Source organism: Harmonia axyridis, chromosome 3 (assembly GCF_914767665.1).
Source record: "Harmonia axyridis chromosome 3, icHarAxyr1.1, whole genome shotgun sequence".
Taxonomy (NCBI): Eukaryota; Metazoa; Arthropoda; class Insecta; order Coleoptera; family Coccinellidae; genus Harmonia; species Harmonia axyridis.
The window spans coordinates 30,441,251-30,468,905 of NC_059503.1; the positions used below are offsets into that span (position 1 = coordinate 30,441,251).

A 27,655-nucleotide genomic window follows, 5' to 3' on the forward strand; every position below is an offset into this window, starting at 1 on the left:
ACCATGACATCTTTGTTTATAGAAGGGAAACAATCAAAATTGTGTGAAAAACAATCTGCTCACTCAATATCCACTAAACTGATTGAAAATCTATGAAATAAGTTGCACAGACTTAAATCAAACAAGATGTAAAGTATACTTCAAATATATTTATACTCAATTTCATGATCATATAAAAAATATTTCACCTATATATTCATAAAAAATATGGCTAGTTCAATTAATGCACTCAAAAAACATTTAGAACATTTCATGATATAAAGACATCAAAAAGTCATAGTATAAAGAATAATTCAAATAAACCTAAAATTAAAAATAATAAATGTAAACAGAGATTCGGTATCTTCAGATCTTCTTAATATGAATGTAATTCCTAAGTACATTGCGAATAAATCTATACCTTTAGGCTTTCTGGATAAGCATTGCTAAACTAATCACATTACCAAGTTGTAGCACTATCACTGTTGCATCTGCATTTTAGCTTGCATTGCTGCAATCATTTCTTGCATTCTTTTAAGTTCCGCTTCTTTTTCTTGTAGTATTTTATCTTTTTCTGTAATAGTGTTGGTTTTGTCTTCAATTAAGCTGAAAAAAAGAGAAATTGAACAAAATATAAGAACCAGAGGAGGCTAAGACTTGTACTATTTCATAACTAACAATAAACTTACGTGTTCCTTTTTGGAGGTGGTACTCCTTTGGCTAACCTCTCAGATCTATAGTTCTCATAATGCACCTGCTGAGTCAATTCTTGTAAATCTTGCATATGTGTAATCAACATAGATCTAAGTTTTATGAAATCACAATGTTCAGGGTTTTCTACCTCTACAACACCCCAAGGATAAAGTCTACCTCTTACTTTACGTCCCCTGACTTCTAGCAATGTGTTTGCCCCACAAACAGCAAATGGCACTGCTTCTTTCAATTGACGAACCTGTGAATGAATTAGGGTATTGAAGCTCTTTAAGAACAAAAAAATTGAGAACTTTCTTGAAGCAAACAACAAGAATGGTCTCTACAAACTGTAGTTTAATTTTTAATACCAAAAATACATACTTGTTCCTTGTATTCTTCATCTTCATCAGAATCACATTCAGGCAGAGTGTATATTCTAATACCGTGTTCTCTAATTTCATCTAATACTTTCTGCTTCAGTCTTGTCATCTCTTTCTTAGTTAAAACATCAGCTTTGGCAATAACAGGAACAATATTGACTTTGTTATGCAGTTGTTTCATAAATTCTATATCTAATGGTTTCAATCTAAAATATGTTGGTATAAGTAAATAGTAAAATCCTTTAGAAATTTAATATTTTCAAAAAGACTAGGAGGATTCAGTAAATTATTTTTGGTACCATTTGTGAAAAAAGTTTTATATGCACTCTCTTAAGTTCAGAAGCTTTTCTGGGAAACTGTGTTAGATATTTGCATTAAACTTTTTGAAAAAAATTTGTTGCTAACTTGCTTTTCGAAATTTCAAAGCTACAAATAAAAGGATCAAATAAAAAAAAAAAAGGTAATTTTGCCAAATCTAAAAATGGATTTGTGTACATAGAATGCGCATGGGTCATAATGTCATTTAATGGTTTTTCTTTCCAGATTTTGGCTGTATATTGGTGTATTGCAGGTTTCAAAATTGTTAAGCCTGCATTTCACTGAAGCTAGTTCAGCCTGGCTAGACAAAATGCATCGTCAACAGACGAGCGGGTAAAAGTTTATCAAACAGCCTGGTGCATGCATATTGCTTTGAAACAATGCATTTCATTTTCGGCTGGAATTTAGAGTTTTTAAATAGTTTCCTTTTCCATCCAAGGGAGTCACAAAACAAAAACTATGTAGAGTCAGTTTTTCTCCTCGAATTTCTTTGTCACTGAATCCATAATTAGGGTTGAACTAAACGGAGTTTGTCTTGTATCTCTCATTTTGAAGGATAGGATAAAGAGATTAAGTACAATTTCATCATATAAACCAAGTTAACTATCACATCAATTTTCACTACACCGAAATCTTTTGTTGTAGCAGTTGCATGTAAATGTAATATATCAACAAAGACTAGTAATCTGTGATTTTAAGGTAAGGTCAACCTGTTAGATTGTAATAACCGTTGGTCGTTGGCAAGAAATTTACTTTCTATCTTAATTCTATGACATTTTCAAAATACCAGATTAATTTTCGAATTGGTAACGAATTCCATTTAATATTCGATGATCTCTCCAGATTACAAATTAGGTAAAATTACCAAAAATAATTATTTATTAGAAATTATATATAGGATGTGAGACAATAAAAAAGTATATTTTTACTTACCCATGGCCAAATGGAGAAATGAAATAAAAACAACAGTGGACTCTATTATCAACAATATTCTTTCTATTTAAACCAGATTCATCACGAAGAAAACGTTCAAATTGCTCGTCAATATATCTGATAATTTCTGAGAAAGAATCTGTGTTATCAATCGCATCTCCATATCCAGGAGTATCAACAACAGTCAATCTTAATTTCACACCCCTTTCTTCAATTTCAACAGTAGATGGTTCCAGTTTAACAGTTTGAGTCATTTTTTCTAAAATACATATAGTTAATAGAAAGAAAAACTATCAAAAAAATATGAACATTAATTTAATTTACCTGTAGCATCTGAAATTATTCTTTCAGGATAGAGATCTGTTAAAAAGAGAGCATTGACTAAGGTAGATTTTCCTAAACCCGCTTCTCCTACTACCATGAGGGTGAATTCAAAACCCTTCTTTACTGATTTTCTGTGTACTTGGTTTGGTAGATTGGCAAAACCTACATAGCCAGGGGTTTCTAAGCTGGAGAACTACAAGAATATACGTTTTTAAGGTTTCTTGAAGGGCATTAAGGAGTAGAAAAATAATGAGATTCTATTCGAATGTATACTTCTGAGATATAAATGCTTGTAGAAAAGTACTGTACGTTCATTGAACCTCATACCCCTCAACTTGTTAAATTTTTGCTTATGTGATACAGTGGATATTTTTAATAGTACAAACTTACGCTTTTAACAGAATCACTTGAAGTCGACATATTAAAAATTTAATTGATATCAGATATAATTATAATGGGGTTAATGATTAATTATTGATATCTGATTTGATTTAAAAATCAACAAACTATCCTATCCTCTGTCTGCAAAATCATTTGTTTCCACTTTTGTCATTCATTTTGTCATTTGGTTTGTCATTTATTAGGACGTTTTAATTCATAGATAGTGGCAAATTTTAGTGTAAATATTGAATATTGATTAAGAAATAAACAAATAAGGTCCAGTGCCAATATTGAGTTAGAAGAGGAATAATCATTTCTCTTACATTAATTTATATTTGCCAGTTACATGAATTTCTCTTTTCGAAAATCATCAAAATATATCTGATCCAAAGATCATAGAGTTACAGTGTGTGTGGATCATAGACCTAATATGGATATTAGGTCTATGGTGTGGATATTTTACATTTACCATTTAACCTAAGTATTAAATACCATTATTTTGATTTGGATGTATATATCTATTTTTATTTTCGGATCAGAATAGCATTCTAAAATTATTTCATGTGTGAAGTAAGCCAAGCGTTTGCTTGGCATGATCCTTTCTTTTTTTTAACCTATGTTAATGATTCTGTCTCAAATTTTCAAATTGAGATAGTTAATTATACGAAGGACATCCTGGAGCATTTGATTATTGGTAGTTTTCTCTATATAGTAACATGCATTCTTTTATATTTCGCAATAATTCGATGGAAAATACTTAACTTCAATACAACAATAAAAAACCCCAAGAGGGTTCTTATTGTAACTGCTCATCCTGATGATGAGTGCATGTTTTTCGGACCAACTATACTGAATCTTACTAAGCAACCGGATTGCACCGTTTATGTTTTATGCTTATCTACAGGTATTAACCCTCTACTGGGATGGTACTTCATATTTATCATCTGCTTATTTTCAGGTAGTAATTATGGAATGGGTAAAAAGCGAAAACATGAACTGTATAAATCATGTAGGTGTCTTGGTATCAACAGTAATTGTATAACAGTTATGAGCCATGATGACCTTCCTGATGATATTAGTAGGCGTTGGCCAGAAGAGATAGTTGCAGAATTGATATTGAATCATATTGAAATTTACGATATTACCACCCTAATAACTTTTGACAAAAGTGGAATTAGTTCACATCCTAATCATTTCAGCATATATTATGCTGTAGCACATTTGAGCTTCTCGGGTGATATTCCTAAAAGTAGTAATCCTTTTTATTAATTAATAAATTAGTGATTTATACATTTTTATTTTTAGGTTGTAATGTTTATGTACTGGAGAGTATAAATGTAATGAGGAAATATTGGTTTATTTTAGATATTCCTATATCATTTTTATTTTCAAGAACTAGGTGAGTCACCCAAGAAAATTTGAAACCACAATTTACACAAATCAAATAAATGATGAGAATTTATTTTAATGTGAATTTTATATATTATAATTTTTTTCAGGTACATTGTTGGACCAAATGATAGATCAGTGATTCACAAAGCTATGTCAGAACACAAATCACAAATGCTGTGGTTCAGGCGGCTTTATTTGATATTTTCTCGTTATGTAGTTATCAACACATTGCAGGAAATGAACCCTTCAGATATAGAGTTGGATTTATCTGTAGACGACTGAACAACATAGGAATGTTTTTGTTTACCATTTTTATGTACAAATTTTATATGAACCTTTGCATTTTGTTAGGTTTTTATGCAACTACTCTGCTTAAAACAATTTTCCATGTAAAATTTTATACATCTTTTTAATATTTGAAGGTTTTAAGATTTCTAATCATTGAACTTGGAGGTAAATTTCATTTTTTTATATATGCCTACCAAAAAGAGCTTGTGATACAAAACATTGTGTTCTATATGGAAGAGGGCTTAAGGGTATCCTTAAGCCATTTTATACACAGCATCCCAATTGTTCAAAATATATGGAACCAGAAAATATCTTGCATATTCGAAGGATTCTTACTTGTAACATTTTGGTTATAAGCTGATGTGCCTAATTATCACACTACCATTTTGCATTGAAATAATCGTTTCAAGTGATTACTAGGCTGGATTTTTGAAATTCCGAGGACTTGAATGCATACTTCCAGTTTTACAAATGTTAGGTTGCTGCTATTCCATTTTTTAAAATCGGATATGTTTTAAGCTTGAGTTGTAAAAGGTCTAATTAATATTGATAATTCTTATAGAGATATAATATTGTTTTGAGCAACCATATCTGTTATGTTTGATTTTAATTTATATTTATTTATCGCCCATATTGATAATTATAGTAATAAAGCAGAAGTGCCAATGAATTTGTTCAATGATGCTACTTGAACCTCAATTTTTTTTAAGTAATAAAAACATGCAAATTTCACACATTTATTCTTAACTTATTCAATATATCGAAAACAAATTTCAGTGGTTGGTAGTAATATATCAAAGTAGTATGGAAGTTCCTTGATAGAAGGCATAGTATGTATTTGACTGATTTCATTTATCACCTTTAATAATTATTTCGAGATGTGTATTTACCTGAATGAGTTTTGAGTCTGGTGTGAAAGATGAATTTTTTGCCATATCTTATATAAATTGAAAACAATATAAATTATCAACAAATTTTCTAATTTTCTTTTCAATAGAGAATTTCACAAACTGAAATATAAAAGAATATCTCTTGATTTCTTTTTTTATCTGGTAAAACAAAATACATTTTCGAAAACCAAATGATTATTACAAACGTTTGTTTTGATAAGTTAGTCTATCAGTTCTGACATTTTTCATTAAACAACTCTTCTCACTTCGAAGAATCTCTTGAGGTAGTAAACTTGTCCGGCAGTCATTGCTACTAATATGAGGGCTTCAAAAAATGACCATAACACTACCCTTGAATTGGTACTTTCATTTATACTCCTATGAATCCTATCCCTCACAGCCATATATTCTTGCTCTTGCTTAACACCAGTCAATGAAGCTAAAAAAAAAAGATAAGGCATTGGCTTAATACATATTAAAATCAAATAGTTTTTATTAACTTCAGCAGATTTATGAAATCTCATTCTTTATTTAATGAATATACTCACAGCTTAGTTCTCTTATCATATCTTCAAGTTTATTGGTAGTTTCACCATCAGCTTTTGCTTGGCTTCTGGCTTCACCGATTGCCATATTGAACATAACAACTTTGGGAGTCAGAGTAGACATCTTATTTGAAAAACAATAGGTGTATACACCAGGTGTATTAGCTGTGAATGTATATTTTCCATGAGTTTCACCAACACCTTCATGGATAAGTTCACCATTTGGTCCCATAATTCTTACATTAATATCAAGAAATCCACCTTCTGCTATTTCGAATGTTAAACCTGAAAAAACATTAACCATATCCCACTTTAATCAATACTGATGGGATTCGAGTTTTGAAATATTTATTTTCTTACCCATTTTTGTTCCCTCTTCTACTTTATCGAAAAAACATTCTTCAGCATGAGCGTCAACTGTTACAAAATAGGCTGAACTTTGTGTGGTAAAATAAAAAACTAAGAGACAAATACAACCTATTTTTAGCAACATTTTGAGTAAATACTATGGATTCGAATTGAAAATAAAAACAGAGTATTCCTGTAAAATAGGGCCACGTATTTCATAAAAATCTGAGGTTAGACTAGACTGACGAAAACATTATTTTGACATTTTAAGAAACGTCGATAACGTGAATGACGTTTGCATTAGAATCAGAGACTGTCTCTGAGATAACTCATGATTTAAGGTGCATTCACACTAGGTTGGTTGGAGAATTTTGAATTTCAATGCTAAGAAGTCATACTATATAGGGTCTTCCTTGTCATTTTGAAGCTTTATAATATCATTATGCCTCTCTTATAGTAGTCCTCGTCCCTATTGGCAAAAATATGAGACAGTCGATTTTCACAAGCCTCTTTTGAAGCAAATTTCTCGCCAGCAAAATGTTTTGGCATGGATAGGAACAGATGGTTATCACTTGTTGCCAGGTTCCGACTAAAAGGTCAAAGGTGGAAGTATAAGAATTCCAAGTTATAAAGTAATCCAATTTTCATCACCAGTCATCAACCACTTCAAAATGGGTCGGTTTTGTTGCGATTCAGCAGCGACTCGCAGAAGGAAATTCGGTCCAAGAGGTTTTTTGCCTTAACTCGTGCGGTACCCATATATCGAGCTTCTTTTAGACCAGCCTTATGCAAATGGTTCCAAAAGGTTTTTGTGCAATCTTTATCTCTTGGGCAGTACGCTTGCATGACGGTCGGATTCGACAATGATAATGATTTTTTCGGCATTTTCGACAATTGACCTTCCAGTCCGTGGTGCATCTTTGCCATCAAAATTACCAGAACGGAATCGACGACACCAAAATAACGCGTGATTGGCTGTTACAGTATCAGGACCATAAACACTATTTACACTTGTAGTCACCTGGCTTGCATTTTCTCCTTTATCGAAGAAAAACTGTGGAATATAGCGTATTTTCTCTTTGTACTAGTGTCCATCTTTGGCACGCGCTAAAACTGAACTGAGTCAACTAATCACAAAACAGTCACAAAAGTTTTTGTAGTACGAAATGTCATCTTTCTAACGCCAGCTACTGGAATCCGATCGGATTTACACAACGCAAGATACAGATAACTAAAGTCATCTTGAAAAATAATGGATTTCTTTTTGCTACACCTAATATCAACCGCTGACACCTAACAACAAAATGAGTCAAAGAAACAATAATTTCATATATGAATTAATAATAATTACCTTTGGCGATTGGGCTGTTTAGTACCCATATTCGTTATTCTTATACAGGGTGTTTCCTAAACATGCGGCAAAAATTCAGGGGGTTGTTCCTTGGACTATTTTAAGCATGTTTTGTCCTTGGATGATTTTTGAAAAACCTCTTTGTTTCGAAGATACAGGGCGAACAACATTTTTCATATTTTTAAAATTAATAATAGTTTAAATAAAAATGCGTACCGCACTGTGTTTACTAAGTAGGTACAATTTATTTTTAAATTTGTTTAACAACATTCCAATTACTAAAAACGGCCAGTTTTTTGACTAAAAATTGATAAGTGCAGATGGTAAAGGAATACAGATTAAACACGGTTTTCATTTGAATTCGTTTTGTGATGTATTAGCAATTAACATTTTATCTTTGACTATTATGAATGCTTGTATGCTGGCTAGAGGTGGTTATTTTCAACAGTTTTTGTAGGTTGAGTTGAATTTTCATGTAATTTTTCATAATAAAATGTTATTATCTGAAATTTTGTTTCCCCTATATCTTCGAAACAAATAGGTTTTTCAAAAATCATCAAAGGACAAAATATTCTTAGAATAGTCCAAGGAGCAACCCCCTGAATTTTTGCCGCATGTTTAGGAAACACCCTGTATATTGGATTATTCCCACTTCAAACTCAAATATGGTATAAAAACAGAAATTCAGGTAAGAATATAATAATGTATTCTTATCATTGACTCAGAATAATAAAATACATAACTTGGTAATATGTGGCATTACTCTGAGAAATGGTATCCTACATTTCGTTACGAAACTATACGTAACTACAATGTATTAGCGATTCAAGTTCATCTCCAAGCCACCTATCGGAAGAAACTGTAATATCGGCTTAAGGTACGGTAGGAGTGCATTTCTGCAGGTTAAATTTTTATATTTTAGTGTTCGAGGAGTTATAAGAGTTGTGTTCTAGAGTTTCATCATTTATCTAATATTTATTTCAACATTATGGATAGTGATTACTGCCCTAAAATAACGAAATCAAAAGTGTTTTGTTGTGTTTATGGTTGCAACAGTAGAGCAAACAGAGAACCCGTTTCATTCCATAGCTTTCCCAAGAACTTATTATACGCCATACGCGACGCGATTGGCGATAGTCTAGATAAAGCATAAGATGTCTAAAATATCTTCTTAATCCGGCTTAACTTAATAGGTCTATAGTCTCTCCATAGACCTAATATTAGTTCTATGGGTCTCTCATTAACTAACTTAACCTAAGAAAAATTTCAACTAAAACCATGAAATTGCTACTCAATTTGAAAGCACAATCCTTTTTAAAATTTTGGAAGATTAGCAATAGATATTTAAGTGTAAGAAGTAGACACGATGGATGTCTGGAACCCGTTAAATTGGCATACGCAACATATGAAGGTACAATGCCAGAGCAGGAAACTCATCAGAATCCTTTTTTGATAATGCATGGATTGTTAGGCTCCAAATCGAACTGGAATACTTTGTGTAAAGTTTTTCAACAAAAAACTGAGCCTTCTAGGAAAGTTATAGCTATTGATGCAAGGAATCACGGAGATAGTCCTCATGATCCTCATTTTTCCTATGAACTTTTGGCACTTGATTTGAAAAATTTTTTTGAAAATGCAGGTATAGAAAAAGCTTGTATTATGGGACATTCCATGGGAGGAAGAACTGCCATGTTGTTTGCTTTGAAATATGTATGTAAGTTTATTCTTTAAGTGTTGTTTGGACATTTAAAATATGCTTTTTGTAGCCAGAATTGGTAGAGAAACTGATTGTAGTTGATATATCTCCTGTATCAACCAGCTCTGATATCAGTGTGATGCCAGGTTATTTACATGCTATGAATAATATAAATATACCAAGTAATATTCCTTTATCTAGAGCAAGACTAGCAGCTGACCTCCAACTGGCAGAGAGTGGCATAACTGATAAGGGTTTGAGAGCTTTTTTGCTAACAAATTTAATTCAAAACCAGAATGGAAGGTAATGTATTTCAAAATTCTTTTTCCTTGTATGTTCTCACATCATAAATACTAGTTTTGTTTGGAGGGTGAATATACCAGATATGTTGATGAATTTTGATAATATCAAGAGATTCCCTTATGAGATGGGAACTGTCTTCAATGGACCTACATTATTTATTGGAGGATCTTCATCTGATTATATTATGTAAATATTAAATATTTGTTTTCTTTTCCAGTTAGTTTTTTCTGCAATTTCAATATTTAGTCATTCAAATACAGTAGACTCTCCATTATCTGAAACTAGGATAATCCAAAAGTCTGGATTATTTGAACATTAAAAGAAATCTTTCAACAAAACTTCTCTTGCTGGTACTTATTGTTTTGAAGAATTTGTCCTCCAATTACCAACAATTCTTATATAAATCGGTCAAAAGCTGCAATCCTATATATCCTTTTAGTTGCTATGTATATGTACAAACTAATAATATCAAAATTAGCTTATGTTACAAACTAGTGTTGGCCATTTTACATAAAAAAAGTTTCAATAGGTAGGAAGTTATTATTTTAATTAGAGCTACACATCAAAATCTATGTTTCTCCTCTTTTCATTAAAGTACTCCCTAATTTATACATCTAGGTAACTGGCATTCAATGTTTTCATTTTCACCTCTGCATCATTAGAAACCTTGAATATTCCATATAGGTCTGGTTATGAATGTTTCGGATATTTGAGTATACTGCATTTCTATGAAGAATTTTAATGACATTTAAAAATAATAACTGTTTTTATTTGTAGGAAAAAAGACATTCCTGAAATAAAAAAAATATTCCCTAATTCTGAAGTAAAATACATAGAGGGTGCAGGTCATTGGCTCCATAGTGAAAAACCAAGTGAATTTTTACAAATTACTTTAGAATTTTTAAATGGTTCAAATACGAGTTAGTCGTACAATGAGTTGTTATTTATGTTACTAATAATATATTTCGTTTACTGTTATGTGTTTGTATATGTATTGTTTTGGAAAAGTGATTTATTTGTTGTTTTAGTATTGTGCTGTAGAAGTAAGGTTGGTTCTTCAGAATTTTGCTTTATTCTGGGAAAATAGAGCTTAACATTTATGTAGTTCATTATTTTACTAGCTATTGATCACTTTGGAGAAAATGGATGTTTCATTAATAATAAACAAACATTACTAAATGCATTTATTTAATAATTGTCACACTTGAGAGAACACATATATCACAATTCCTAAAACTATTCCAAACTTTAAAAATATAAAAAATCAGTGCAAAAAAAAAAAGACTAGAAATGCAATTTGCATACTCTGAATCTAGAGAAAAAAAACATTAGAATTCTCAGCAGGTCCAAAAGATGTATATCGATGATTCAATTCGATATGAATCCCAATTTTTCCGAATGAAAAGACCAGAGTAGCAATTTCAAATGAAAATATAAATCAAATTACTTGCTATATATTTTATAATAAATATTTTTAACTCATGGTGTATATCAGTCGAACAAAGGCAATTCGTTTAAAATGCCTGAGTTAGCTCAAGACTGGCAATCACATTAAGAAACTTTTGCAAAATTAGATTCGACCAAATGTCTTTGCATTAATGTGTGTGTGTAACAGATAGGAATGAATTCACTGTTTCTCTATTTTGCATTATTCATATCTATATTTCAATATTAATATCAATAAATATTAAATAATTCTCTTCAAATTACCTTTCAACAATAAGAACTTCGAAGTGAACAATATAGTTTCATACATATATTTTTAGTACAATAAATCTATAAATAGTTTATTCTTTGTAAAAAATTAATCCATAGAAAACACCTGAAAAAAACAGACAACATTCAATATTGATCATCATGCACAAAAGATTGGCCACAAAAATCCTGAAATAACAATATGCAGTATAGGTTTTCCTCTATGAAAAGGATTTGCATTCAATTAGTTGATCAATATGAAATTTGGAGACATCTAATTTAAATTATGAAAGAATGTATTTTCTATCTTGATCAATTTGAAAAGTATTGTTTCCAATGTAACCCACAATATTCAAAACATTGATAAATCTTTGGGGAAACATTTCTGGGAGATGTCTCGAATTTCAAATTGACCTTGTAATATGGAGTATATTTACTTTCAGTAGGAATGTAAATTAGAAGTATTTGGCGAGTATGTTAACTCTAAATATTTATTGGAATTAACTATAGGCTAATTTTAAAAATTTGTCTAAATCTTTGATCACAAACATAAATTTTTGATTAGATAGTTCAAAAACTTATTTCAACAAAATAGAGGAACCTAACTATATAAATTCCTTTCTATATTCTATATGAATGTGTTTATATATTAGAAGATATACTTTGACAAGTTTTTTGTAAAGCAAATTACAGTGATAATATTGTGCTTTATATGCGAGTTGAAGCTTGTGAGACAGCTAAGAAAGCCCCTTAGACCAATTACTTTCAACAGGCATCTCGAAAAAAAAATTATTTTATAGCAAAATATATAAAATAAATGTAGCAAATATAAATAGCATTAAGTTAATATTCTTGCAACTGAACAGCCAGTACTTTAAAGGTTCCAGAAAAGCCTAACATCCAACATTATAACAAACAAATATCAAAATTTATAGGATTGTTTGATTTGATGCCTGCAAGTAGAAGAAAAAACCTTTCCTTTTAGGTGTATGAAAATTCAGATAATTATTGTTCAGTTGATAAAAAAGACCCTGTAAAAACGACAACTTAAGTCTGAGATGACATACCACCATTGTATGCGTAATCTGCTTTGTTGTGCATAATAAGGCGATCATCAACAAAATAGAAGCTATCAGATCTTGTTTCAAATGGTGCTGCAATCATTTCCTTCACTGTAAAATAAAAATTTGATTTTAGAGTAGTAGCAGACAACTGCATTCAACTAATTTTGCTGTTGAATTACTAACCTAAGTCGGGAGAAAGTGTTGGAAATTCATAAATATGTTCGCAAGTGTTGGTAGAGTAAGGAATGCAGAATCCAAATTCAAAATCAAAAGTCTTGAGCAACTTATCTCTGAAGAAATGCCTTTCAATCATCCTGAATCTATTGACAGGCCTACTTCCAACCGTGAATTCAACTCTAAAATTGAAGAAAATTGAAAGTAAATATATCCACAGGCATATTAATGGATGGTAATGGTATTCTTTAAATGAAAACAGGAGCCTACGAAACTTACGTGGCCCCCACAGTTTTCAGTTTCAAGAACTGCGGCGTGAATTGGTATCTCACAAATCTACCAGAATTTGGATCCAGAGGCTCTTCGTTTTCCGTATTTTTATCAGAATTTTCGTCCACGTTTTCCGGCAAGGGTTTTGCTATTTCGAACAGTACAGCTCCGCTTTCTAGATCTCTAATTTTGAACCTAGTAAAGTCTATATCGTAGATATTGGCGTCTGGATCGCACAAATAAGTATCGGTGATTTTTGTCAAATGCAAAACATCGTCCGGCGTGATGATCTTGTTGTTTTCAACTGGACCTAATATTTTGTTTGATTGTAGATCGTGTTTTTCTCTTACAACGCTCATTTTTGTTAAAAAATAACGATATCATACAAAAATTAATGAAAAAGGTTTGACATAAGGAACAACAAACTGTCAGTTGTCAAAATCAGGCAAAGAATAATATCAAAATCAGACAATGAATAATATGGTTGATTTTGTTTATCTTCATAAGTCAAGGCTTATTATTTTCGCAAATGTTCGCATGAATGTGTTTTTTTTCATTTGCAGATTACAAGTTACCTAATCATGGTTGATCTCCTGCCCGTAGTACAGAGTTGTGGTTATAACGTTTACTAAATTCACATAAAAACATGCATTAACATGTACATGTACATGTATCTTCGCTCAAGGAGGGGGGGGGCTAGAGCATTCCGTTCTCTAAGTGGTTAACGCACCATATGAAAAAATGGTTACTTAATTTTAGGAAAGAAAATTACGGTACACGAGAGATAAAGAGTGTCGTGAATACATTCCTAGGAAGAAAGGAGGAAAATTCTGCAAACGCATGTGTACAATAATTGTGCATAAGGTGGGTAAACCACTTGGTGAACCTAATGAATTAGTGCACCTGGTTGCGCTAGCTCTATAGAAAAAAATGCATTTTTCCGTTTCCTTTGGGGCTAGCGCAACCAGTTTCTCTAATCCATTAGGGAACGGAGGTTTTCAAGGAGATGCGCTTCTCTTTGAGGTATGTGTCCTTAAACTTTTCCACATATTGGATCGCTAGAATTATGTGAGTTTGTTAATTATTAATGAATCCTATATTCTAAGTGAATAAATGTTTGACTTCTTGTAAGAGTTTATTTATAAATAGCAAATGTTCGCTAACATTGAAAATTTGTTGATAATGAATTTATGTTATTTGCGGAGATAAATAAATAAATATAAATTATTTATAACCGAAATATATTAAATATTATCAAATACCTTGTAAACAAATATTTTATTCTCTATTAATAAAATTTTTTGAATGCATAATTTAACTATTAATGAATATATTAAATATAAATCTGCTCTAATAGTTTTGAATAAATAACCTCCAAATAAGTGCTTTATTAATAAAAAAATATGGATTTCTCTCAGTGTATCTACTGGACTAATAGGAGTCTACGTGTGTATGGTCCTACTATAACGAATAACGGATTATTCTACTTAGCGCGATTGAGATTAATCTAGGATAATGAATACTACCGACATAGACTACTTCTTATACCACCGAAAGTGGACCTACCTTCTTGCAACTCCCTCCAATTCACCCCATTGAAACGAAAATGAGTGGAACTGATTACCGACTCAGTTTGTTAACTTCTCTCGAATTTAGCACTCGTTAGTCAAGAGCCACTTTTCTAGGTCACTCAGTATTGGATGACTAAAAGTGGTTTTTCGCGGAATCAGGCAGGAAGTTATCAGTGATTCCGTATCTTTATTTTCGGTTTTAAGAACGTCTGACAAATGGAGAGGTACTGAATAATTGGACCTTAATTTACATGGATTTTAATTTTAAGGTAGGTCAGTTACGATATAAACGTAATGTAATTTGCAAAATTTCTACTAAATAGTAAATATGAATGTTTCGGATGTTTTTGCAGCAACTTTTAGATGAATCATTTTCAAATAACACTCCTTTATTGTTAGAACATTTTCAATTGGATCTGATATTGAATTCGATAAGATTTTAGTTCCTTTGAATATTATATACATATTTTTTAACTGCAATGAAACTTTTGTTGATATTAGCCGAAGACTACTGAATTCATTTATTATAAATAAAATAAGATATACAGATAATCTAACTTGGAGGTACAAATGAAAATGAAAGATTCCTTGGTTAATTTCAAGAATGGGGTCGAAAATGCTCTTATAGTCCTACTTTTTGTGACGGTTAAACGAGTTTATCAAATGTTTATGAATCATTGCTACATGTAGGAAAAACTACACTACACCAAAACAAATTGATTAATTTACATATTAATCTCAGCTTACTGATTGGATTTCTATGAAAATTAAAATTTTCCCGAGGATTTTGAGAAAATTGTTTAAAATTTTTTTCCAGAAATCGGAATCAGATACGACACAACTACAAGAAACCAAAAAGTTTAGTATATGATAACATTTATTTTTTACAATTTTTCAAACCACCAGTGTTCCATCAAAAAAAGAGTTCTGGAGCAAAAAAGCATGCACTGTTCCAAAAATATATTACTCTGTCGAGTATCAATCAATCAAAAATCAAATGATGTTATCTTCAAATTGGAAAAACTATGCCAAATTTCAGTTGAATATATTTTGTGTTTTGCAGATGCTATGAGAAAAAAACGCAAACCTTAATAACGTGATTCTCGAAAACGAAGCTTTTGAGGTCCTATGATCTTCGTCTTTTTAAAATTATCAGAGAAATCCGTTATTTTCGTTCTTACCTCTAATTTGGGAACACCCTGTATAGTACAAAATTCCATAATATGTGTATTTTTCTATGAGTTCTGTTGTTATTGACAACTTTTTCAATTCATGAAGGGGTGGAAAAAGCAATCCCTACAATATTTTGCATCAGAAAGTTTTTATGTTCCACATTGTTCAATTTGAATATTGTTTCAATGTGCAACTTTTCTGTATCTTGAATATTCTTTTTAAAATTGTTTAAAAAAATGAAATGTTGTTTAGACTCTTTCCATAGAAGTTCGAAAAGACGTTATAATTTGTAGTAGCTGGAAACTGTATAGTCGAAACGAATATAATTTGGATATAATTTGAAATTGGGGTTAAAGGAGTTTATAATAATAATAATAATAATATAATATTTGAAAAATTATAGGAAAGACCCCCCCTCACTCTTCATCAAATAGGTATTACCTCTTAAAATCTATTGCATCAATTCAAATACATCCTGTATATTACGAACACGAGAATTACTAAATTGCATTCAGGTGTTTTTTTTTATCATACTGTACAATAAATGTCTCATCAAGATATACTTTCACATTGAATATTATTACGAGTGATAATTGCACCAATCGTAATAATATTTAAAGGGAAAGTATATCTTGATGATCCATTGAAGACATCTATTACAAAGAACATAACAACTAAATATGTAGTGTCTTATGGAAAATTAATTATCCGATATTATTCAGTCTCTTATATCAGAATCATTAAAATTACGAGCAGAATATAGAAAAAATTGAAGTTAGCACTCACGTGAAGTGGAGCTTTTGAGTGCTCTTCATTCATGTGCTATAGTTGCACTCTCGTATACAGGGTGGCCACTTTTTCAATGGGATTGTATTGGTAACTTTTAAACCATAAGAGTTAGAAGGCCGGTCAAAAGGAAAAAAAGTTGCATGCATAGAAGCATTATCAAGCAGTTCAAACAAATCGAGATTATCAGGGCCGGTTATTGAGATATCATAAAAAAAGTAAATTCTGTCATTTTGATTTTTCTTTTTTTCCCACTTTATTTCAAATATTATCGAAAAATGTTACAGGAATTTTTTATTCGACAGTAAATTGTTCTCAATTTGACGTAATCAGGTTTCGTATTCAACGTTTCGTGCTCTCTGGGCCACCCTCAACCTCATTTTTTTCAATACGGACCTGTATATTTTATGACACTTTCCGAAATAACTTTTAACGCTGAATTCAACGATATATCATACAATGTCATTTAAAGTTGATTTTCAGATGATTTTGACCCTTATCCAAATTTCTTTGGGCCGGATCTGTATTACATTTCGGTACCTTTAGTTTAATTAACAACAAGCAATACATTTCGATGAGAAAATCAACTTACTCATCTTGAACTGAATGGAATATATCAGAATCAAATCAAGAAACAAGTAATAATTATTTACATATTTCAATTCATAATAATTAAACGAATTATCATTCAATGAAAGAAAAATGATGATTCGAAAGTAGGTAAATGAAAATGAATGAAGTAAGTGTTCGAAATGTCCACCATTTTGTAAAATGCACTTCTGGAACCCATACTTCTTATACATTTGCTCATTTCGTCTTCTTGAATACCTTCCAATACATTCTCAATCATCTCGCGAGAAATCACTATTGTTGGATTTGTCATTTGTTCCAGAATCGAACTTTATTTTGATATCATTACGATATAAGTTTTGCAAGGCTTGGTATTCAAATTTGAAATCATTGTATTCGCGTCTCTTGACTATTTTATTAACAGCAGTTTTTGATAGATTGCATTCACTACAGATTCGACCCAAAGAAATTTGGATAAGGGTCAAAATCACCTGAAAATCAACTTTGAATGACATTGTATGATATATCGTTGAATTCAGCGTTAAAAGTTATTTCGAAAAGTGTCATAAAATATAGAGGTCCGTATTGAAAAAAAATGAGGTTGAGGGTGTCCCAGAGAGCACGAAACGTTGGATACGAAATCTGATTACGTCAAATTGAGAACAATTTAATGTCGAATAAAAAATTCCTGTAACATTTTTTGATAATATTTGAAATAAAGTGGGAAAAAAAGAAAAATCAAAATGACAGAATTTACTTTTTTTATGATATCTCAATAACCGGCCCTGATAATCTCGATTTGTTTGAACTGCTTTATAATGCTTCTATGCATGCAACTTTTTCTCCATTTGACCGACCTTCTAACTCTTATGGTGTGAAAGTTATCAATACAATCCCATTGAAAAAGTGGCCACCCTGTATACCTGTTTGCAGTTCTATGGTATTAAATAGTGAAAGTGGTAGATGGATGAACTAGCGCTCAAAAGATTCTTCCTAATATAATAAATAAAAAAAATAACGAATAAATAATAAAATTTATTGATCCTGTATATGTTTAGGACAAGTCAATCTATGTAAATACATTCACAAAAGAGAATTATCATCCAAGTATTCTCTTACACTATTGTATGCTCTACAAAGCATTACTGACTTTATTTTCTTTTTAAATTTCAATTCATCCAAAATTTTGATAGAATCTGGCAGATGATTGTAAAGTTTCATAATTTCATGACTCAAATTTTGTAGTTTTATGAATATGGATATAGGTCTAAGGTCTGCAGTGATCACGATAACCTAGCCTATCCTCTTTTGCGATATAAAAACTCTGTTAAATTCAACAGAATTACCCCATACCAAAATATTATAGTAATATGGCTGTAACATAAACTATTATATACATTCAAAATTGCATCAAAGAAAGTGAGTCTCTAATGCTTCTAATTGCAGATATCTTCGTTTCCAAATGAACATTCAGGAATATTCTGATTTTGTGTTTTTTAATTTTAGTATATAGTAAATATCACAATTAATGGTATCAAGGTGAGTCTCATTTGTTGTCATAACTTTTGCCAGAATTGTGACTGGTAGACCCACCAAATTTTTTCACGGAATTTTTGTGTAGAGACTATAGAGAGAAATCTTTATATTGATCTAGAAACACTCATTTTAATAGAGTATTCTCTTGAATTAAATAATTTCCAAATGCTTTTCATATGTTAAAATGATAGGAAATGCTCCCTTACAACCTTATACAGGGTGTCCCGGGAAGAATGCGACAAACGAATACCACGAATTAAGGTCATCATGGAGGACCCTTATCAAAATGTTTCAATTGCCTGAGTGCCTTCGTTGGAGATATACAGGGTGATGACCATCTTATGAGTGAAATTTTACAGTTCAATAACTCTTTAACTAATCGACCGAATAATTTCAAATTTTGAAGTTTTGTCACTCTTTCCTATCGCCTTCTTTCAATATTTCTGAATTCGAGTAAATCAGATCCGGACTAGGAAAATTTCAGACTTTTCCTATTTTCGTGAATATTGGATCACCCTGTACGTGAACATCATGATTTTTTCCCATTTTCGGAACCACAAAGAATCAATTCATTATAAAAATTCTAAATCTCGGCTTGGCACGGTCATACAGGGTGATCAATAAACATTCCCTTATGAGTGAATTTTTTTTATTTCAATAACTCTTCAACAAATCCACCGAATAATTTCAATTTTTGAAGTTTTATCGCCCTTTACTATCGCCTTCCTTCAATATTTTTGAAATCGAATAAATCAGATCCGGACTAACAAAATTTTAGACTTTTTCTATTTTCTTGAATATTGGATCACTCTGTACGTCAGTATCATAATTTTTTTCGTTTTCGTAACCACAACGAATTAATTCATAATCAACATTCCAAAACTCAGCTTGCCACCGTCATACAGGGTGACCATTAAACATTCCCTCATGAAAGAAGTGCAACCGATTCAACCGAAGAAAAAGAAGAATCTGTGAAACAACTATATCATATCAACGTGCTCAAAAATGCATTAAAATGGAGGAATATCATTTTGAACAATATCTGCTGAAATGAAAATATTTTATTTTTGATTAATTGTTTTCAAGATCAAATATTTTCAATTTATTTGCCGTTTCTGTTCTATTCTTTATCCAGCTTGTTGATTGAAAGTTTTCCTAAATAATTTGAGGAAAATTTAGGTGAGATTTTCGTGAAGGGTGGAACAACTTCAATTTTCGAGATAATTCTACCGATAAATTCAAGATATCTTGAACTACGGAATTTCTATCATGAAAAAATGTTTATTGATCACCCTGAATAATGACGCCAAGCAGAGATTTGAAATTTTTATTATGAATTAATTCTTTGTGATTACGAAAACGAAAAAAATCATGATATCAACTTACAGGGTGATTCAATATTCAAGAAAATAGAAAAGGTCTTAAATTTTCCTAGTCCGTATCTGATTTACTCGATTTCAGAAATATTGAAGGAAGGCGATAGTAAAGGGCGACAAAACTTCAAAAATTGAAATTATTCGGTGGATTTCTTGAAGAGTTATTGAAATAAAAAAATGTCACTCATAAGGGAATGTTTATTGATCACCCTGTATGACCGTGCCAAGCCGAGATTTAGAATTTTTATAATGAATTGATTCTTTGTGGTTCCGAAAACGGAAAAAAATCATAATGTTCACGTACAGGGTGATCCATTATTCACGAAAATAGGAAAAGTCTGAAATTTTCCTAGTCCGGATCTGATTTAGGTACTCGAATTCAGAAATATTGAAGGAAGGCGATAGGAAAGGGTGATAAAACTTCAAAATTTGAAATTATTCGGTCGATTAGTTAAAGAGTTATTCAACAGTGAAATTTCACTCATAAGATGAACATCGCGTCATCGCCCTGTATATCCCAAACGAAGGCACTTAGGCGATTGAAACCTCTTGATACGGGTCCTCCTTGATGACTTTAATTCATGGTATTCGTTTGTCGCATTCTTCCCGGGACACCCTGTATACGATAAAATATTTATTATCATATTGAACATAGGTACCAAATGTAGAATCCAGATAAGTGTAGGCAATATAGGCATTAACCCACTTCCCTAACTTGTACCAGAATGGAGAGAAAGTCGATCAGCCTGCCTCGACCGTTACTACTTCGGAACTGTAAAAATTATGATAATGAACAAAGTGATATTGTTGTGGGAAGTCAACTGTGAAGGTCAATCAAGTAAAATGATATCGAGAACCTGTACATTTATTGAGTGGAAAGAGAATCAAGATCACCCTAAGAACCACAAAAACAACGAAGCGTGCAGAAGTAGTATACTATATAATAGTATAGTAACTACGAAAAGTTGTTATATTGTTGGAATTGCTTCGAATCGTATACAGAGTGTTCTATAAGCTCCATGATAAGCTTAAAGTCAGAAATATGTTTCGATTTATAACCTCGTAGGTATCATCCTTTCTAAACGATAAAAAATGTACGAGAAGTACACTTGCGGCTTGAACGCAAGTCTCACATCTTAAAACTGAACATTCCGTTACTTGGAGGATCATATTTGGGTCGTTTCTTATTTGTTTTGCTGGATCTGGAATTCCATCAAGTTATTGTGATGAGATACGATTTCAACATAATAGAGAAGCTGCTTCTTATATCCCCATAAATATTGGATTGAGATCCAGTGTACTAGGTGGCCATAGCATAAATTCCCTTGGACCTATCCATTTATTCGGGAAATATCCATTTAACCTACTTTTTACCTCCTGTGTTGGGTGCTTCATCGTGCTGATACTACATATTTCTAACAATATTGAGCTCAAGATTATCATTGAACTCAAAAAGGTTTTACTCCAACAAATTGTCATACAAAGCTGCATTTAAACGATCATTTATAATATCTATTGGTATCAAATCATTGATGAAAATTTCAAACCAAACGTTGCTGAAATCGTCTTGGGATAATGAATTATCATTTTCGAATATATTATGTTCATTATAATAATTGTTGTTGATATCATCCCTAGTGAAACAAACCTCGTCAGATCACATGAAAAGCAATAAGTATATATCTTTTTTTTTTGTGTATGTTGTTGAAGTAACCTTCGACAAAATTCTAGTTGAATCAAATCAAATCAAATATATTTTCAACCAATAGTCTGTACAAAATTTTATAATTATAATAAACTAAATTAGATTAAAATTTCCATGGACAGGCGAGAATCACCTAGGCAATGCCTGTTTTGTGTCCTTCTCACCCGTCTGTAATGGAGTGAAAATAATAGTACAGACCTGTGCAAAAAACAAATAGTACTCCTTAGTGCACCCAAAAACATATTATAGTAAACAGGATCATGAACAGCCATGAGGAGGAGACGAACAACAATAACAACATAAAAAAAAAAAAACAAAAATTCAAATGGGAAGATGAAAATAACATGTTCAACGGCAAATGCATACACACCACGACTTCATCTAGTAGATATCAACTGGCATTCTCGCTAGTCGGCGTTCATTTATTTAAAACATGAACATTATTTCAAATTCTTGTAACTTCTAAACCAAAATGAATCAGACCCATTGGTCGTATTTAAATTTAAATTCAAATGTTAAGAATGAGCACAACTATCATCAGATAAAGTTTGTCATAGATCTTGTAGAACACTCTGTAGAATATAATAAGTCCTTCGAATTTAATTGATTAAACTATTGAAATTACCTGCTTAGGAAATAGATTTTTGTATAATAATAAAAAATAAAAAGGTGAGCTTAATCCACCTGCAATGAAATTAGTCTAGTAGTTTCAAAAATTAGCGTGGATATCAGGATATTCAAACAATTGAAAATTTTTTTTTTCATAAATTGCTATCAATTATTTCGAAATTACCTAATTGAGTTGGAGAAGATGTTATTATACCTAGTGTGTCGGAATATTTGGGTGATGAAATTTAGGGATAACTTTCCTTCTTCTTTTGTTATTTTGGAATTTTTAGTATGTTCATTTGATGTAATTCAATCTGACTAACACTATGCATATTTAAATGTCTCTCAGGATTAGGGGATCTAATCCCGCACCAAAATATCAATCCCGCGGATCCGTAAGAATGCGGGATTGTTAACAATATGCTATTTGTACTCAACCCATTAAACATGCTCATAAAAAGGTCTTATGCTATTAAAAACATTCTATAGTGTAAAAGTGCTTATTTAATGGCAACAGCTTTGAAGTTTTGCCGCAGGTAAACTCGAAAAATCTGCCGGCAAGTGCTGTTTCACTGTTTTTCCATCTAGAGACCATTTGTTATTCAAAATTGAGCGTTTGAGATTGGTGGAAATTGAGTCGAGGGTCAGAGTTGTAAACAGCTTCCGAGTATGTACCCATACCCCTATTCTGTTTTCAAAAATGGTCATTTCATGTTTTAATAACAGCTCAAGTGTTGCTCGTACTCGTGCACGTACATCCATAGAAGAAAGTCATTGATTCTGGCACCCACGCAGTACGAATGCTACGATTTGATTCCTCTTCTAAATTCAAAGGCGATGGTTCACGTCTCGTTGCTAGGTACTTTATCCTCTTCATCCTCAACATCATCATTGAAATGGTCTTCGGTTTGGGATCGTTTTTGTCTTCTAAAGACGTCTCTATTTGCAGCTTGTCAGTCAAACTTTTAATTTCATTTCGTAATGTTGATTTGCTTTGAAGTACAAATGTATCTTCTTGGCCATTTGTAGACATTGACTGTTATCCCAGAAATTCCAGATAGTTGCCTGGGTTTTCCAAATACGGTACCATACATGTCATTAATGATCGGCGGTTTTTTCATCCTAAAAAATAAAGATTTAACCATTTCTTCACTCTATGTCGCTGATCATGAATCGTAGTGAAGTTTCAGCAGTAACTAGTGTTACATCTTCGTCCGTAACTTATGAATGGTTTATTGCTTTCTGGGACGTTTGCGCTTTTATTGCCTAATACGCAATTTTAATATTGATTCTGAAGATCCTGCATGGAAAATCCAGCAATTTTGATCCCGCAGAATTTCAGAGGGAACCCGAATTTGAGGGATACAGCACAGAATCACAGAATTTATTCTAATCGGTGTCTGATTAGTCCTATGAAATGGACTAATGAGAGAAAAATGTAGGTATACAATACGTACGCGTGCAAGTAGATGTAGATTGTAGATGCACCTCTATTCCTCTGGAGCGTTTCCAAATGACGTTTCAGTGAAAATAAGGAAACGGAACTCAATAGAAACCAGTCGTGTTTAATTAATACTATGGCAGATATGCTTCCTTCTCGGGCGTGATAGTTGTGATAAACGTAAATGAAGCCAAAGTTCCGTAACAACAATTTTATTAATCTCTTTAACAATTGTTGAGTAGGTAGCTATTGAAAGTTCTGCAAATTTTACACAAATGTTTAATATCTCCATTTCTGATAAAATAGCTTTAATATAAACTATCATACCTACTGGCAGATCAAGAGAGTTCATCAGGGAGGAAAGGTCATGATTTATTGGAAATTTTAACCGAGTTTTTTTTTGTTCGGTAATTGCCTATCAGCTCTTTTTTTTTAAATTGAAACTCAAAATATAAAATACATTACACTGAGAAATGGTGCATTTATATTTACATATAAATGCACCATGGCTCGTCATGGTGACACAACGCAGATTGATATGATCAAGTCCTATTTAGCAAAGCAACTGGATTTCTTGTTCTTTTGGCGTTCCCCAAGGGTCAGTACTGGGTTCCCTCTTTTATTTATTGTATGTGCAGATCTAAAACTGTATTTACATTGGATTTGGTGCAATAATTTGAGAATAATATTGATAGAACTAAGGATATGGTATTCAAGCGAAAAAATAAAAATTTCCAAGTCTGAATTTGACCATTAATAATGTTCAGCTACAGGAAGTCTGCGAGGCGAGATATCTGATGGGTCTGATGTTCTAGACGTTAATTTGAGCTGGAGGAGCCACGTTTATTTCTTGATCAAGAAGATAGTACCGATAGTTTCAGCTATGATCTATAGTTTCTGCATAAGATGCTTTGATCCTTCTTATAGTAAAAAGTTAATTTGAGGTGTATAATGCGTTTTTGATGTCAAATATAAGGTTCTTAATACCAATTTGGGAACCTTTGAAAAAATTTAAAATATATAAATGCTACATAATAAAGTCACAAAAGACTTGTACAATTACAATCCAACATATCACATGTAGATGTCACGTGTTTACAGGCAGCTCATACAGGGTGATTCACCGAGATGGCCTATTAGACGTTTATGGAGAACTAAACATAAATTTATGCTGAAATTTTGCATGATGAGGTTTGAGAAAATGATCTTTCTCTCTAAAATATTTTCAGATCTCCACTTCCGGTTATACTGGAAACAGACTACTACTTCCTTATTTCAAATGGCACACCCAGTATATTATTGCTTCATTATATAGCTTTTTTGATGACAATATCAGCAATATGCCAAACCTTGGGTATAAACTCAACGGTTCATGAGTTGATGGGATTCTTATGAAAAAAAAAATGGTAGCGACGAGGACTCACATTTTTTGGATCTTCCAATCTTCTTTTTTTCGAAGAAACCTTTTTCATTTTCTATTCTGCAAAAACGTACTATTTTAAGACTGTTTGCACTTTGAATCGAAAATGTCCAGGGTGTTTATAAGAATATCATGAACTAGGACTACTCAAATTCATCAAAACTCAAGATTTTCAATTCATAACCTATATTTTTTAATAATTCAGTCGATTCTACGTATAAAAAGAGTTGAGGGTACTCAAACAAACCCTATACTTAAAATGAATATTTTAAGAATTATCGGAGAAGAACTTTAAATGAGGAAAAACCGCAATTTCTGTGTGGAGTAATTTGTAACTTCCGGAAACACAGAAGGAAACTAAAATTGGATATTTCGATAACTAAATTCGACATTTCAAGAATTGTATTTAATTATTCGTAATTGAAAATGGTATTGGTTTATGGACTTCTCAACAATCTCAACGAAAAATTAGTTATAATTCGTGAAATGTAAAATTTAGTTATCCAAATAAGTATGGACCGGAAACCGTTTCTTTCCTTTTCAAGAGTTAGGTATACATGTAGGCAATTATATGGAAATTGACGTGAAAAGAACTTTTAGTTTATTTGAGGCTTGTTTACATCTATTTGAGAGATATTCGAATAAAAGAGAAACACAGCCCTACAGCTACAATGACGGTCTAAAAAGAAAATTGACCATTTACAATTCTTGTTCTGCAGACTGTAACGGAAACAGTCCATCAAAACCGATTGACGGAATTAGACATGCAAATTTCACCTTGAATTTAATCGATTCAATATGCTCGAAAATCGATTCCAAATCGAATCTATCAGTGGGAATAATATTCAAGCTTACTTTCACGTTTCGCAAAAGCGATTTTACAAAAACAACGGGTGCAATAAGTTATGTAATACATGCACTGATAAAAGAAAAATATTGTTATCGAAAGGGGAACTTTGAAGGTTTACTATGTGTATGGAGTGCAAGAACATTAATATTATATTCATATATCTTTGTTGATGAGGAAATTCTACCCACAACAGTTGCAGTGAATTGTTGACCTTTGTGAACGTTGATATTAGCTAATTTTAACGAGCATGCATTGAATTTCTACTGCAATTGAGAATTATGCGATGAACTGTTGATTCATCTTTTCAAATATTCTTTCAACTGACATGTATGTGAAGTATGAAAAAAGATGTTTTGCACACTTTTTTGAACATCAAAATTGCATTCGCAATTTTCGCATCATTTGTGAATTGTAATCATTCACAGAATTCTGGGAATAAAGTGTATTACTTCAAGCCACATCTTTATTTAATTTATTGATTAGTGATAAATCGGAAATTTATGAAAATATTCAAAAAATCTCAAAGTTGGAGTTGGTGCCCTTGAATAGATTGTTTCTCAGAAGATCTGACCGACACATTTGAGAGCAGAGACTATAAAATAGAACAGTGAGAAAAAACTTACGAATGATCAAATCATGATTGGGATTCTGGTCAATTTTTGAGTGGACTTGAGTTAAGCCAACGTCTGAATTGACGTTTTTGAAGAGAACGGAAAAGGAATTCAGTAGCTCAGGGACTCATATTGAGAGGGTTAAGAACTTAGAGCATTTGAGACTTAGGGTAGAACCTATTTATTTTGATTATTTGTGTATCAGAAATGAGGTCAAGTCGATTAAAAACGAAGAATTAAAAGAAAATAATCTTAGACTTATCTTTTTTCAACATTTTTATTTTTGATTCACTTTATTATCTTTCTTATTACTCGAGAAACATTTTATGGCATTACATGATTTTATGGAGAATGAAGATCCGAATTTAACAACGAAAATACGAAACTCATTAAAAAGAAACAAGTTGAACGAAATTGTCAGTAGTGAGTATTTCCATCTCTGGCATGAATAACTTCTTGGCAACGAAGGTCCATACTTAAAATAAGAGACTTTATGCCATTTTGGTCTAGGTCTCACCAAATTGCAACCTTTTTGTGATCTTGTTCCATGAATATCTCGAAGATTGTCTATGGGATTTAAATCTGGGCTCTAAGCTGGCCATACCCTGGTAACGATACCACTACGACTTCCTCTAGCTAGTTTCTTACAACAGAGGGCGTGAGGCCTGGCATAATCTTGCGAAACAAAAATCCTTGCCCTATATATGGCACAAATGGCATTACATATGGTTCTGAAATATCCCATATGTACTTTTCAGTTGTAGGGTTTCCATTAATGAGTAATTAAGTTTCGTGCGATCAGTCAAAGAAATGAAACTGTTTTGTAACTAACATATTCATTAATAAAAGAATTTGTAAAAAACACTTCACTGACACTAAGCATTTGCATTTGAAATTTACTGGTTCTCTTGGTTTTTCCACAGCCTGCTCTTAAGTCTAGATGCCTAGATACACCCTGCTACTTCCGTTGTGATAATGCAAAT

At 31.8% G+C, this 27,655-nt stretch overlaps 6 protein-coding genes across 8 annotated transcripts in view; 3 read left to right on the plus strand and 3 right to left on the minus strand.

Moving 5' to 3' along the window:
- Nucleotides 1-129: 129 nt before the first annotated feature.
- On the minus strand, nt 130-3,198 carry LOC123675132 (septin-1). The gene is made up of 6 exons (XM_045610394.1): nt 3,018-3,198; nt 2,628-2,820; nt 2,304-2,562; nt 1,054-1,258; nt 669-931; nt 130-585 (listed from the first exon to the last, which is right to left on the minus strand). Exons 1-6 carry the CDS (start codon nt 3,045-3,047, stop codon nt 459-461), a joined length of 1,077 nt encoding a protein of 358 aa, XP_045466350.1. The 5' UTR covers nt 3,048-3,198; the 3' UTR covers nt 130-458.
- Nucleotides 3,199-3,227: 29 nt separating this feature from the next.
- On the plus strand, nt 3,228-5,422 carry LOC123675134 (N-acetylglucosaminyl-phosphatidylinositol de-N-acetylase). The gene is made up of 5 exons (XM_045610396.1): nt 3,228-3,418; nt 3,457-3,912; nt 3,967-4,257; nt 4,314-4,407; nt 4,508-5,422. Exons 2-5 carry the CDS (start codon nt 3,570-3,572, stop codon nt 4,680-4,682), a joined length of 903 nt encoding a protein of 300 aa, XP_045466352.1. The 5' UTR covers nt 3,228-3,418; nt 3,457-3,569; the 3' UTR covers nt 4,683-5,422.
- On the minus strand, nt 5,412-6,735 carry LOC123675135 (transmembrane emp24 domain-containing protein-like). Its single transcript, XM_045610398.1, has 3 exons — nt 6,484-6,735; nt 6,127-6,408; nt 5,412-6,017 (listed from the first exon to the last, which is right to left on the minus strand). Exons 1-3 carry the CDS (start codon nt 6,614-6,616, stop codon nt 5,827-5,829), a joined length of 606 nt encoding a protein of 201 aa, XP_045466354.1. The 5' UTR covers nt 6,617-6,735; the 3' UTR covers nt 5,412-5,826.
- A 2,308-nt stretch (nt 6,736-9,043) lies between these two features.
- LOC123675139 (protein ABHD11) lies at nt 9,044-10,799 on the plus strand. Its single transcript, XM_045610410.1, has 4 exons — nt 9,044-9,532; nt 9,589-9,821; nt 9,876-10,007; nt 10,599-10,799. The coding sequence occupies exons 1-4, from the start codon at nt 9,101-9,103 to the stop codon at nt 10,744-10,746; spliced, it is 945 nt and encodes a 314-aa protein (XP_045466366.1). The 5' UTR covers nt 9,044-9,100; the 3' UTR covers nt 10,747-10,799.
- Nucleotides 10,800-11,562: 763 nt separating this feature from the next.
- LOC123675140 (protein unc-119 homolog) lies at nt 11,563-13,466 on the minus strand. Of its 2 annotated transcripts, XM_045610411.1 has the most exons (4): nt 13,034-13,466; nt 12,764-12,936; nt 12,584-12,688; nt 11,563-11,643 (listed from the first exon to the last, which is right to left on the minus strand). In XM_045610411.1, exons 1-4 carry the CDS (start codon nt 13,381-13,383, stop codon nt 11,609-11,611), a joined length of 663 nt encoding a protein of 220 aa, XP_045466367.1. In that variant the 5' UTR covers nt 13,384-13,466; the 3' UTR covers nt 11,563-11,608. The 2 variants fall into 2 exon arrangements, with proteins under 2 accessions (XP_045466367.1, XP_045466368.1); XM_045610412.1 differs by having other exon boundaries at nt 11,563-12,688; nt 13,034-13,465.
- A 549-nt stretch (nt 13,467-14,015) lies between these two features.
- LOC123675138 overlaps nt 14,016-27,655 on the plus strand; it is a 31,680-nt gene continuing 18,040 nt past the window's right edge. Inside the window, exon 1 of one of the 2 annotated variants that reach the window (XM_045610408.1) lies at nt 14,016-14,047. In XM_045610408.1, coding sequence (XP_045466364.1) covers nt 14,031-14,047 — 17 coding nt within the window. In that variant the 5' untranslated portion in view covers nt 14,016-14,030. Of the gene's footprint in view, nt 14,048-14,639; nt 14,865-27,655 lie in introns of those variants that run through there. The other variant, XM_045610409.1, reaches the window with a different exon arrangement.

Bases quoted from the DNA above. Each gene is read 5' to 3' on its own strand.
- LOC123675135 (XM_045610398.1), bottom strand. From the start codon at position 6,616: ATGTTGCTAAAAATAGGTTGTATTTGTCTCTTAGTTTTTTATTTTACC. The intron at 6,409-6,483 runs GTAAGAAAATAA...ATGTTTTTTCAG, and splicing joins AGAAGAGGGAACAAAAATGG to GTTTAACATTCGAAATAGCA. The intron at 6,018-6,126 runs GTGAGTATATTC...TTTTTTTTTTAG, and splicing joins TATGATAAGAGAACTAAGCT to CTTCATTGACTGGTGTTAAG.
- LOC123675139 (XM_045610410.1), top strand. From the start codon at position 9,101: ATGAAATTGCTACTCAATTTGAAAGCACAATCCTTTTTAAAATTTTGG. The intron at 9,822-9,875 runs GTAATGTATTTC...CATAAATACTAG, and splicing joins ATTCAAAACCAGAATGGAAG to TTTTGTTTGGAGGGTGAATA. The intron at 10,008-10,598 runs GTAAATATTAAA...TTTTATTTGTAG, and splicing joins TCTTCATCTGATTATATTAT to GAAAAAAGACATTCCTGAAA.
- LOC123675132 (XM_045610394.1), bottom strand. From the start codon at position 3,047: ATGTCGACTTCAAGTGATTCTGTTAAAAGC. The intron at 2,821-3,017 runs GTAAGTTTGTAC...ATATTCTTGTAG, and splicing joins CAAGTGATTCTGTTAAAAGC to TTCTCCAGCTTAGAAACCCC. The intron at 1,259-2,303 runs GTAAGTAAAAAT...AACATATTTTAG, and splicing joins ATTTCTCCATTTGGCCATGG to ATTGAAACCATTAGATATAG.
- LOC123675134 (XM_045610396.1), top strand. From the start codon at position 3,570: ATGTGTGAAGTAAGCCAAGCGTTTGCTTGGCATGATCCTTTCTTTTTT. The intron at 3,913-3,966 runs GTATTAACCCTC...GCTTATTTTCAG, and splicing joins TGTTTTATGCTTATCTACAG to GTAGTAATTATGGAATGGGT. The intron at 4,408-4,507 runs GTGAGTCACCCA...AATTTTTTTCAG, and splicing joins TTTTTATTTTCAAGAACTAG to GTACATTGTTGGACCAAATG.
- LOC123675140 (XM_045610411.1), bottom strand. From the start codon at position 13,383: ATGAGCGTTGTAAGAGAAAAACACGATCTACAATCAAACAAAATATTA. The intron at 12,937-13,033 runs GTAAGTTTCGTA...CTTCAATTTTAG, and splicing joins CTGAAAACTGTGGGGGCCAC to AGTTGAATTCACGGTTGGAA. The intron at 12,689-12,763 runs GTTAGTAATTCA...TTTATTTTACAG, and splicing joins AACACTTTCTCCCGACTTAG to TGAAGGAAATGATTGCAGCA.